The sequence below is a fragment of the Taudactylus pleione genome, unplaced genomic scaffold, assembly GCF_031769625.1.
Source record: "Taudactylus pleione unplaced genomic scaffold, aTauple2 ptg000179l, whole genome shotgun sequence".
Classification (NCBI taxonomy): Eukaryota; Metazoa; Chordata; class Amphibia; order Anura; family Myobatrachidae; genus Taudactylus; species Taudactylus pleione.
The window spans coordinates 26,381,100-26,394,407 of NW_028284581.1; the positions used below are offsets into that span (position 1 = coordinate 26,381,100).

At 41.7% G+C, this 13,308-nt stretch overlaps 1 protein-coding gene across 2 annotated transcripts in view; it reads left to right on the top strand.

Annotated features, from left to right (window-relative positions):
* The window catches only part of FBXO15 (F-box protein 15), a 161,552-nt gene extending 148,496 nt beyond the window's left edge, over window positions 1-13,056 (top strand). For both annotated transcript variants that reach the window (XM_088475981.1, XM_088475982.1), the window contains exons 10-12: window positions 1,758-1,882; window positions 2,091-2,360; window positions 12,458-13,056. In XM_088475981.1, the coding sequence (XP_088332107.1) occupies window positions 1,758-1,882; window positions 2,091-2,360; window positions 12,458-12,472 (410 nt within the window). In that variant the 3' untranslated portion in view covers window positions 12,473-13,056. The remainder of the gene's footprint in view (window positions 1-1,757; window positions 1,883-2,090; window positions 2,361-12,457) is intronic.
* Window positions 13,057-13,308: the final 252 nt, after the last annotated feature.

The window sequence follows — 13,308 nt, forward strand, 5'->3', positions numbered from 1 at the left end:
CTAGATAGATCTTTGATCTAGGTACTATGAGAGAGAGCTTTATCAAGGCCTCAAGCTTCATCCTACCAGACCTGCTGGTGATGCTCTGACCAAGTCGCCTAGCCATCACAATCTGATCCTTATGCTTGCCAATGTGCTGCCCAATATATCCCATCAATGTTATTCACTTCACATCTGTCAGTGGTTTTAATGTTATGGCTGATCGCTCGCTCGCTCTCTCTCTCTCTCTCTCTCTCTCTCTCTGTCGTGAATGAACACTACCAGTGACTGTACATTTTAATGTTTAATACACTAATCTTAAATCTTAGTGCATACAATCTTAGATTAAATCTATTGACTGTTTTATTGATGTAAGTCATATTATTCATTTATTGGATTTGTCTGTTCATTTGCTAGCTTTGTGCGTCCATTCACTGGTAATTTCTACTCTTCTCCTATTTTTTGGTTGTAAAATTCTAACTATTCCTTCAATCTTTAAACCAAAACTGTATTTTAAAAGTATACATAGTAAAAATGATGGCTCATGTCTGAAAAACGTTTTTATGTTGTATATGCTACATACACCATCCCCTTAAACTATGAGAATTCCCTTAACCGTTCATTCATTGAACGATTCACCCTATATACACAAACACAATGCTTGGGATTTGTTTTATACCCTCTCCCAAGATACTTTAATATACCCAACACATCAATAACCTTCATACCCCAACTTCATCTGCAGATGTTACTACGAGTGGGGTATGAAATCCTGGCGGCTTAATAGCCGACAGTGGAAGCCCGACAGAAGCAGAATCAGAAGCGCAGGTAAGTCACCTAACCTTACCCTTCTCCCCCCCCCCCTGACCCTCCCTTAGCGTTGGGCACAACCCCGGGAGTTTTAGGGTTAGACACCCCTAAGTCCCCCCAGGGGTGCCTAACCCTCACCCCCCTCCCTGCACCCTAATCCTAACCCTCCCGGGGGGGTGCCTAACCCTAACCTCCCCCCAGTGGTGCCTAACCCCCCCTTCCCCTAGCTAACCCTCCCCGGGGGGTGCCTATCCCTAAGTCCCCCCAGGGGTTCCTAAACCTAACCCTACCCCCGTGGCTACGTTCGGGAAGCCGTCCTGACTGGATTCTGTAATCGAGCTAAAGATAGGTGTCTACATTTAGTTGCCTGTCTTTAGTGCCATGTCGGGAATTTGATCGGGATTCCAACGGACAGCTTCCCGTCTGTCGTTATATTTACTGAATCCCGTTACTACATACCTCCACAGATAGTTCTTCAGGTTGAAGGTGTCTCTGTTCAGACAGATCTGCAGAGAGGGGAAGAGGAGGGGGCAGGAGGAGGAAGGGGCAGGGTAGAGGAGTCTCTGAGGCTACAGCTCAGCAACGTGTGTAATGCACACAGTTGGCCAGTGCCTGCACCATGCATTAAGAAGTCACTAACCGCGGTATCAATGAGACCTATCACACTTTTATCCCTATCAAAGTGTCAAAGCTGCAGGGAACCCCACCGCCAGCTCTGTCAGAATGTGTACAGTGGCCAGCACCTCTACAACATGCATAAAGGCATCATTAGCGTAATCTGTGTCAAAGTCGTGCTGGTGGTGGGTTGCAAACGGGCACCCTAGGGACCACACAAGGCCCTAAGCAGCCATGTACCCTTGTGGGTAATCCAGCATTTACTTCTTTGGGTAGGTAGCCTTAAATAAGTGCAGTTAACCTGTTTCATTAAAAGGAACAAAGTTAGCATTTACATTTATCATGTTTTACAGAGTATATCAAAAAAGGTTATATTCGGATGTCAGCCATAGGTCTTAAGAACAACAAAGAACATGCTCCTCTTGTGGGTAAAGTCGACTTTTTGTGGCAGACCCTAGCATTTAGCGGCAGTATACAGGTAAATCTTATTTTAAAAACATTGCTCAAATTATTTAGTATAAAAATAGAATTTTTTGCCTAAATAGTTCTATTTATTTTAGAAGACCTTAATACAAAAGGATTAAAAATATTGCTTATTCTTTTTTAAGGAGCAGTTTTAGTAAAGTACCTATGTTGAACATTGTTACTGTTCTGCATATTTGAATAATAATTCTCTAATTTTACAGAATTGCTTTATGATGGATGTTACCCTTTTGGATGAAACTGAAACACCATACTGGTGTTTTAGTTCTCCAGTTCAGCTGTGTCCAAACAAATGCTCAGAAACACTCTATGACTTCATGGGGCAGAGCTTTTATCTGATCTACAAAGACTCTGTGGGAAAGGTTTATGCTGAACTTATTTGGATGAAAGAAACAGAGGAGCATTATTTAATAAACTTGATATTGTATTTAAATACAGAGAAAGTAAACAGCTATTTTGGAACAAACTACACAGTAAGTAAGAATATTCTTATTTATTTTTCACAATCATTTATTATTTTGAAATATTTCAATATATCGTTCATTTTGCATAAAAAAGCAATGTAGTAAACCATTTTCAATGATGAAGTAAACGCTAAAATAACCAGACATGAAAATATATTGTAGCACTCAGGCAACAATTGGTCATGCATTGGAGCCAAATGTATATTTTGCAAAAAGAAAGTAAGATTTAAAGCAATTTATGTTAAGAAAAACTGGTATCCAAAATACTGTTTTCAATATGCCACTTTTTCTCACTAACTACTTAATCTTTGAGATGATGCAGAGATTGCAATGTAAGCGTTTAGGTCTTCTTAATAGGATATTAAAAGCAGATCTAATTGTTTTTTCTAAATCCAATAATTTAGGGTTATGCACACATTGTAATTTTTAAAATGTGAAAGTGAAAATTTTAACTCATCACATTCTACATGATAATAAAGTTTAACTTTTGGTACAGTAAATTAAAACTAGTAGTATTAGTGGCCACTTTCCATGTGTTGATGGAGTGACTGCAGAAAGGATGGGTATTTGAAAACTTGGACAACTATCTTTTCAATTTAAAATATGCTGGCTTAATCTATGCATATTTTCTTCTGCCAGAAGGCAACATATACGTAAATAATGTTCAAATACTCTTTCAGTTGGGGGATACAGTATTAATTAAAAAAAATGTCCCACACATATATACAACGCACTACTGTAGATCACAAATTAATTAATGGAACAATCAGAATTTTTTTCTGCACTGATAGAACAGTTGTGATTCATAAGCAATTATGAATTAAAAAACACAGTGATAAAACATATAAAGACTTCTGTTCTAAAGAAGAATGCATACATATTTGTCAAAAATTGCCCTTACTCTTAATTACATTGATGATCTAAATGAGAATGTAGTCATTTAATTGAAAGGCCCCCCCCCCCCCCTGTGATTTGTTCATGACCCAACCAAAATGTTCAGTGATTACAGCCTTTACACTACTCAACATTCTCTGCTTCTGACGTGAATGTGTTTTCCCTAATTAAGGATGCTGAATTCAGTGGACAAATCAGATTTTCAAGTCACATTTATTAGATACACACAATTAATAAATATCTGAAAAAAAGTAACACAAGTGAAAATTTAAATTAATCTCAATTATACATCCTTCTTTGGAACATAGGATCTGATTCAGACCCACTTGCTATGATGCGATCGCTCGTAGCTGGTCAATAGTTGCAATCTGCGTATGCATTGCAGTGCGCGAACCAGTGCGAACTCTTGGGAAGCAATCGCTCGCTCCGCATAGACAGCCCAGCAGAGTGAGTGACAAGAGAAGCTGTTTGTCCACTAGGCAGCGTCATAGTACATGTCACTTGGTGGGATTTCACACTGAAGTGATCGCAGTGCTTGCAGCAGGGTATAGTCGACCTCAAGCGCTGCACTCGCATCCGATGGTGCTCGATGTACCAATGTTTTCATGCACTTCCAGGAGATGACGTGCGCAAGAGGGCGTCTTATGAATGGCTGGTGGGCATCTGCATGCACTAAATGATCACACACCAAGATATAATGGACGCGCTAATGCCTTTCAGTGCGATCGCCTGCCTTGCTGGGTGTGCTCTGGATTTGCATACGCAGGCTGCGAGCGAACGCATCTAGCGAGCGGGTCTGAATGAGCTCCATAGTTCCCCTCTGAACACAAGTATGTTGGTCTCTGTGTGTGCTTTCATTGCACTCCAGAAATAACGATCCTGGTTCCTGGGTTCTTCAGCATACAGTGCACTCTGCATCATCAGGTATTTAATCTGCAATTCACTGATATCGTGCAGATTCTGCTCTATCCTACAACTTATTAAGCCTGCAATATAATAATCTATCCCTGCTTACAATATTCACTACAGTGTTCCCTATAATCTTAAAAACCTGCAAATTATACATTGCTTTTTAACCACAATAATTGATTTTTACTAATCTACAATTACCTGCAATACTATTTAACCATCAGATTGTAATACATTGATACATTATACTGTTTTCCATAATACAGTATTTAACCCTAACACTGCCTATCTCTGCAATATTATACTGTTTCAATACCTCCTCCAACTATATCGGCTTGCAATGCTGTTTTTTATTTCAGTAAGCCCACATTGAGAAAGATGCTGTCCATGCAATGGATACTTCCATACATTCTGTAATACACTTTAATTAGCTCTAACATAACGTACAATAGCAACTCTCCCTCCATGTTTTCCTTGCTCTTTGACTTCCATTCACACAAGCTGTTCTCTGTTCTTTGTTTTATAATTCCATACGTTCTGCCTTTGTCATCTATGTTATCCCTTCATGTTTTCTGCCCTCCATGTTTGTTTGCTAGGCTTTCTGCGTTGGTCCTCCATGTTTGGCTCTTTGTCTCTCTATGCTTTGTCGGTCATCTTGAATTGACCATATATTCTCTCTATCACACATACTCTCTGTCATGCGCACACTCAGGCATGTGCAATCACATGCTCTGCCGTATGCTTTCTCTCTCTTGTACTGTACATACTTTATCTGTCAATCCTCACACATATGGGGCCTATTCATCATTACATAATTATCACTAGTGATAATTATGTATTAAATTTGCTGCGAGTTTAAACAAGTTTTTAAGAGACATTCATCATGCCTCATTGCCTACAGATTCACTTCCGAAAAGCTGCTGTTTTTGCAAAGTCAGCTTTTTGGAAAAATGATACTTTTCCCCTGCAGCTGATATATCCATAAGGACTATATACCTCACACTGCGCATGCACTGTTTTCTCTAAACGCACACTTGCAGTGCAGTGAAATGTGTATTCAAACTATATATATATATATATATATATATATATATATATATATAAATAAATATACTTTTAAAAAACGCATTTTATTGCACAGTAACTGTCCCGTTATGAAGCTAGCACAGTGCGTGCTGTGCTGTTCATGTGGCCATAATGGAAGGCCTGCAGGGGAGGACAGACAAAGGCAGCGACAGTGAGCGGGAAGGGACCAGCCTCTGCGGGCACCGAGGAGCCTGGCGAATGGACAGGGGCAGCAATGGTGAGCCGCAACAGATGAGCCACTGCGGGTGCCAGACAGAGCAGAGGAGGTGAGCCAGAGACCAGCCGCTGCGGTTGCCGGGAAGCCTGGAGGATGGACAGAGGAAGTGACAGTCAGCCGGAGGAGACCAGCCATTGCGAGCGCCGGGGAGCCTGGAAGAGAGGACGGACAAAAGCAAGAGGTGAGCCGCAGGCAAGGCATGCACTGTAACCTTCCCTCAAAGCTGCAGAACCCCCCTCCGCCACTTAAGAATGTACATGTAAACAGACTGTACCAGCTGCCGATGCTGTAACTTCCCCCCAAATATGCGTCTGCTGAAACTACCATTTCGGAGGCTGTACGCTATCTCAGAGTGGCATACAGCGGCACTCACAAGTTCCGAAAAAAATGCTTTTTCTGACTTAATGAATGGCATAATTTCTACATTCCCATACTAAAGTATGGGGACTGTGGAAGTTATTGGAGGGCAATTGTAACCAGGAGATATATTTGATATCTCCTGTATTACATGAATGATGAGTAGCCCTGACACTTAATTTCTACAAAAATAGGTGAAACTTAAAATTTTCACCTATTTTTGTGTAAATTAAGTGATGATGAATAGGCCCCATATACATGTCTATATAGAAAAGAAAACTGGTCAAACTCACACGCACTATTTCCATGTTACATCATTATACACATACACCCTAAATTTATATACACAAGAAAGAGATTGAATTTACAACAGAATGAGGTACCACATTACTGAGATTCAAACTTCAATACTCATTTCTTCTCGTATGTACTATATGTAATCATTTATATGTATACCATATATGATCTTCCAGTCACCTTTTGAAAAGTAAAAGTTTCTTACTACATGCAGTATATGGACTTGGGTTAAAAAAAAACCTAATGATTGCATTGTTAATTTGTACCTACAGTATAATTATTAGAGATAAGTGGGTTCGGATCTCAGAGAATTTTGAGATCCGGGTCAAGAACCGAACGTGTGTTCGGTTCCCCCGCCAACCCCGGATCTCAAACCGAGGCAAAACCATAGAGACGAAATCTCGTGGCTCGCAAGCTTTCTTCTCTATGTATATAAGGGACCACGCAGCGGCCGCCATTTCACTCCGGCTGTGGAGACTGAACAGGGAGGGTGGGTAGTGTAGGGCTGGGAGAGATAGTACTACTTACCTGTGCTGGTGCTGTGCTGTTCTGTCTGCTGTGTCCTGGGCTGGTGCACTGCTGATCCATCTGGTGCTGTCACTGCTGTGCTGTCTGCTGTGTCCATCTGGGCTGGTGCTGTGCTGTCTGCTGCGTCCATCTGGGCCCAAGTTCTGGACCCGAAAAAAAATAAAATTAAAAATATTGTCTCTCTTTTTTTTCTGTGTGTGCATGTTAGGCTTAGCCGCACAAAATACAGCAGCAACGCAAGTTGCAACCTAGTGCTGCCCGACTCCAGCCGTCATCAATCTGTGCTCAATCTGGACCCCCCCCCAAAAAAAAGTGTCTCTTGTATATTTTTTTTCTGTGTGCACACGACTGCACGTGTGTGAATTTTGTAACTGCACCTTGGCTACACTATTGGTGCTTGTGACACTGCTTCAAGACCGCAGAAAATATGGAGGACTGTCACATGACAGGAGAGCAAGGCCAAGAACCACATGTTGTAGCTGCCGCTAGCAGTCATCATGATAATGCAAGGACGTCAACTTCCTTGTCCTCTATTAAGGCCCATGCCCCAGGGCTTAAGTCATGCCATGGCCATGGATATGGTAAAGCTACTTTTACTGTAGTAAAGAAATAAAAATCGAAAGGCAAGTTGCCTTTAGATAAACAAAAAATTGGCAATATGCCATTCATAACACAAAATGGCAAGGAAAGGATAAGGCCTTGGCCTTTATTTATGTTGACTGCAGGTTCTGATAGCCCTTCTGCTTGTAGTAGTAGTGGTGGTACCATTAAAAAATTGGAAGTTGTTAAGAAGAGTAAGACAGCTCCGGAAAAAACAACTGTGTGCCCTGAGATATCGAAATCACAAATCCCCGAGGAGAGTGCAAGTGTGTCCGCGGTTGCCATGTGTGAGCCAGACCTAAATACTAGTGTACTGGAGAATCCTCCAAGTTCCAACATTTGTGTGCCCTCTGTAAATGTGGGGAAGCACAGTCAACATCTTGCAGACGTAGTCAGTGAGGATGCTTCTGTGGAATTGCACATGGAGGAGGAGGATATTTTGGTAGCTGAAGATGATGAGGATGTTGATGCCGAGGATGCCCTTTGTGTAAGTAAGGCAACAGCTGGTTCCCATGGATTGAAAAAGCCGAAGCCTATTGTTGTCATGCCGGGGCAAAAGACATAAAAATCCACAGTTGTCAAGCCATATGTAACCATTGCCAAGCAAGAGTGAGCCGAGGGAGGGACCTAAACCACCTAGGAACCTCCTCCTTGTTACGTCATTTGGAGCGCATTCATCAAATATCAAAGTGTATGTCGCCCAGTTTCAAAACTCAAAACGTAACAAGTCCAGTGTCACCTACCTGCTCCCTCTCTGTGGGATCCAATTGCCTTCGATCTCCACCACCAACACCTGCATCATCAACATCCTCATTCATCATCGGGAGTAGTCCTGCTGCATCCAATGTTGTTATTCGAAACATGATTGACTCCTATCCGTGATTCCTCAGAAGGATCCTTGATGACTACGCCTGTTGCTGCTTCTGTTGCTGTGAGTGGATCTTCATCCCAGAAGGGACCAGGAGGAAGACTACTTGTAGTGTATCCTCCAAAAAACAAATAACTGTCAAACAATCGTTTGCAAGGGCAAACAAGTATGACAGCAATCATCCAGTTGCACAGCAGATTACTGACGCCATAACAGCTGTGCTGGTATTAGATGTGCGTCCAGTATCCGCCATTACTGCAATGGGTTTTCAACAGTTAATTAAGGTCCTGTGTCCTTGCTATCAGATCCCTTCTAAATTCCACTTCGCTAGAAATTCCAAGTCTGCACAAGGACATTAAAAAAACCTATTAATGCCCTCAGAAATGCGGTTGTACCCACTGTCCACTTGACCACTGATATGTGGACAAGTGGGACAGGGCAATCTAAGGATTACATGACAGCCCACTGGGTAGGTGTATTGCCTACAACAGCAGCAGCAACAGCTACCAAAAGACAGCTGATACAGAGGCAGCCTACTCTTTTGTATAACTGGTGTCAGGAAGAGGCATACATTACCGCTAAGAACCTCTTAAAAAAAACTCAGGGAAATCATTGCTAAATGGCTTACCCCACTTGGACTCTCCTCGGGATTTGTGATTCCGGACAATGCCACCAATATTGTGAGAGCATTACATGTGGGCGAATTCCAACACGTCCCATGTTTTGCTCACACAATTAATTTGGTGGTGCAACAATTTTTTAAAAATGACAGGGACGTGCAGGAGATGCTCTATGTGGCCCGCAAAATATCCGGACACTTTAGACATTCGGCAACCGCTTGTCGAAGATTGCATGACCAGCAGGTACTGTTAAAATTGCCCTGCCATCAGCTGAAGCAAGAGGTAGCAACTAGGTGGAATTCTACCCTCTTTATGCTTCAGCGGATGGCGGAACAGCAAAAGGCCATCCAGGACTATACAATGGCCTATGACATAGGCCGTGGAGGGGGAAAGCACCTTACTCAAGCGCAGTGGAGAATAATTTCTGTGTTGTGCAAGGTTCTCAAACCCTTTAAACTTGCCACACGTGAACTTAGTTCAGACACTGCCAGCTTGAGTCAGGTCTTTCCCCTCATCATACTTTTGCAAAACAGCTGGAGAAACTGAAGGAGGAACTGAAACGGAGCGATTGCGCAAGGTATGTCGGACTGGTGGATCAAGCCCTTGATTCACTTCACCAGGATCCAATCTGTTGAAATCTGAAAAATATATTTTGGCGACCATTTTGGATCATCTGATGAAACCGCAGTGTCATAGGGTGGAGAAACGCGTCAGATGACTTGTGGAACGCAAACCGGAAGTTGCAGGCCCGATATCGGAAGTAGCGGAGCGCGAGGTAGTCAGCATGTCTCAGCGTGTCCCAGCAACTAATACACAGCCAGTGGTTAAGAGTGCCGTGATTCAGCAGTAGAGGTCCCTCTGCCTGAGGTTGCAAGTACCTCTGGACCGCTTGATGTACAGCGCTACTACAACTGACACACTGTGTCCAACACTGACTCTCACATTTGGCTAGTATTGCCTAATTTCCTCCCCCTGGATTGGTGTAGAGGTCAGCTTCACCTCGTTATATTCCCACAGTAATGGATGGATGGTAATGTATGAAATATACAGCAGCAGGAGTACTTTTCAATCTGCAGCAATTTAAGCTGCTTTTTCTCATCTGCTAACCAAACTGTGACTGAACGTTACTATTAACTTACATACTAATTGGCAGTGAATGGATACCTATACTAACAACTATTAATACATATTTGCTGACTACTACTAAACGTCTACTCCATACTCTGCTACCATAATATGACAGAACTGATGCCTATAGATCTATGACAAAGTGGTCGGCATATCCCAATTGTTTATAATATATTGGTATTTTTTATGTCTGTCATATATATTATTTAATAGGTTAAGCCAGATCCGTGCTATAATTTGTGGCAATTAGCCTTATTAATCATTCCACCTATATTAGAATGATTGGATTGATATAATGTATATTTGATTGTTTTATATGGAATAAATCTATTTTTTAAACCAGTAGCCAATTACTAGCGCTCCCATTATTTTTATATTTAGTATTGTATTATTATTTTTGGTAAATTCACAGATTTGCCTGTGTGGGGGCAGCTTTAGTGGCAGGTTGTACTAATCAGAACCACATATTGTTGATTAGATATTGATTAGCGCCCACTTTATTATCTCTCTTTTTTTTCTTTTTCACATATGAGGGTTGCTGCTCCTCATTTCAATAATAAATGGGGAATTACCATAAGTCCCCAAGTTTAGGGCTCGTAGTTTTAAAGGTCTCCGGATGGCCTCTCCCTTTGAGTCCTTGTTAGGGAAGCTCCCTTCTGCAGTTCCACTCAAATAGATGACCCTGTCACAGCTTACCAACGTGTTTCAGGAGACCACTGCTCCATTCCTCAAGGCAATGTCAATTCTTCACTCCTCAAGGGTATCCCAACCATCATCTTTGCACAGTCCTCAACCCTATTAATAATTATATCAAATCAGTTTTGAGCCAGCAAGCTGGATGCAACATTTTGGCCCTTTAACTAGATGAAAACATCAGTATTGTGAGCTGTGAGGTGGTCAAAATTGACTGGAAACGAGTGCACATAAATGTGATTGAGGTTATTAATGCTGTAGGAACAAAAAAAGGCCCATTTTATGTGATTTTAGCTGTTTTTTTTTTTGATTTTTCAAGAAAAAATCCAGATCCAAAACCCGAAAACAAATCACGGATGTGAGGTTTTGGCAAAACCAGGGGAGATCCAGATCCAAAACCAAAACACGGAGGTCGTCCTTAATAATTATATTATAATGAAGTAGATGAGGTTTTTCATGGTTTTGTCAAGATTTGTGATACTTGGGTGGTGTAGGCACGTTAAAAAAGAGAGTTTGCACAGATCTCTAGCTGGGACTCTGTGTCTGGGGTTGCTTTGATTCAAGACAAACCTTTAATAAGACTGTGTGGAAAGACTCTTAAGAATATCTAAGAGGTCACAGATGTTGCAATATAAGACATAGCAAAAACAGAATAAAGTGAAAAATATTGTACCATATCCTAACAATTGTGAAGAGTTATTAGTGGTCCAAAGTGTATTTTATGTCACTATTAAAACCCTCAGTGTTAGGAGCACAGAAATAAGATGCTCAGTGTGCCAGGTCCCACATCTTTTTTTTTTTTTTTTTTTTTGCAGAAAGTGCTTTAAAGTCCCAATGCCATGCCACTAGGACGCACCATGAGACTGCATTGAAAAATTTGCTTAGCGACACAAAGCGCTTCGATGCAGCGGCCGCAGCTTCTTTCTACGCCAGGTTGCAATTACAGACATACACAGATATACAAGTGTTGCATATCAAATTAATCAGCGCAGTCTGCTGGTGTACAGTCTGCTGGTAGTCTCATCGTATTGCGACTTAGATGCATTTTCTGCAAACAAAAGACACCCGACACTAGCAGAGTTGCGCAGGACCTGGTGGCTCACGCCAGGCATGTCGCGCTGCATGGGGCATTGAGGATAGATGTAGGAGGACACATCTGACTTGCTGTGTAATATACAATTATAAATACCTTAGAATTTAGGGTCTCATTCAGACCCGCTCGTGAGCGCAGGACGCTCGCAAGCGGGTTGATGGTCCCCAAATACGCATGCGCACGATGGAGGGAGCTCCGTCGTGCGCATGCGCGAGACCCGGCTAGCGACAGCCAAGCTGTCGCTCCGGGTCTCGCACCAAAGGGGGCGTGCTGTCGATGGTGAGTGACAGCACGCCCCCTTTGGTGGGCGTGCCGGGGGCGTGGCTGCCAGACGGAGGCGTTCCCATGGGAACGCCTACCGTCTGGGTCCAGCCCCACTGTGTGATGTCAGTGGGAGTGATCCAGCCTCACTAGTGATGTCAGTGGGAGTGATTTTGGCTCTGATAGAGCCAAAATCACTCCAGGGCTTGCGGCCACGAGACCCTACCGCAGGGTCTCGTCGCAAACCCGATGGTCGCGATGGTCTTGACCATCGCAACCATCATCATGGACGCTCGCATAAGCTGTGGGTGGTAACCCACAGCTATGCGAGCGTCCAAGAGGCCGCTCCATTTTTAGGTAGGAGGGCCCTGATTCAGAGCGAGCGCTCTGGTCAGAGCGTCCGGCTCTGAATCAGGCCCTTAGTCTTTTAGATACATGTTTTGTATGCTATATACTGTATATGATTGTACACATAGTTTTAATTCATACATTGGGATAATTGTGCTGCATTGCTTGAAATTTTTAATCACGTGTTTTTTTTTTTTCATGTTTTAGGATTCTCCTGATTAAACAAGGGGCACATTTGGATCTTTCAGAAATTGGAATGCTTTAACATGTAGACTAGGATTTTACTGACACTACTGCAGTGTATCTATAGTGCATGAGAATCCAAGTTAGTTATGTTTTTTAATATCCATAAATAAAAATAAGCAAAATAATACAGTTTCCTTGTCTGTCACATAATTCCCAATGTCATATACACTTATACATTCTATGATGCTAAGAAGATGCTTCTTGAAAACTGTTGAACAACATGTATACCTTGATTGAAGCTGACTGAAAATTGGGTTGATTTCTTCTCTAGTGAACTAAAAGTGTCTCATCCTATTGACCGTAAACACTCAATACCACATCTTTTGATTTAGAATACTATAGAGGTCAGTATGTTTTTTTATCACATTGCATTAAAATATCTCTCAATAGAAAGGAGAGGTTATAGTATAATTCAAGCTCATTTATATATTTTATTTAGTTACTGCATGTAACGATGGGACGATTCTTGTTTCTTTTGTTTTAAATTTTTAAAATAGCTAAAGTATACAAATTTTCAATTTGGGTTAAATTTTCAGTTTTGCTACTTTATTTGCTTTTGTATTTTAGTTTATCGTTAAATTATACTGTATTTCTTCATAACTATTTGTGACTTGTTTTTGGTTTGATATACATTAAACAGTAGTTGTGTATGTTAAATGGTCAAAAGAATAAAAAATGCATTGGCAAAGCAGCCATTGTTTATATACCATTACTGATCATTCGCTTTAAGCAGCCCTACACCTAGTATAGTAGTGCAGAGGCTGCTTGACTCCTCAGAAAATCAACTTAATATTGCAGCGGGAGGAGAGGAC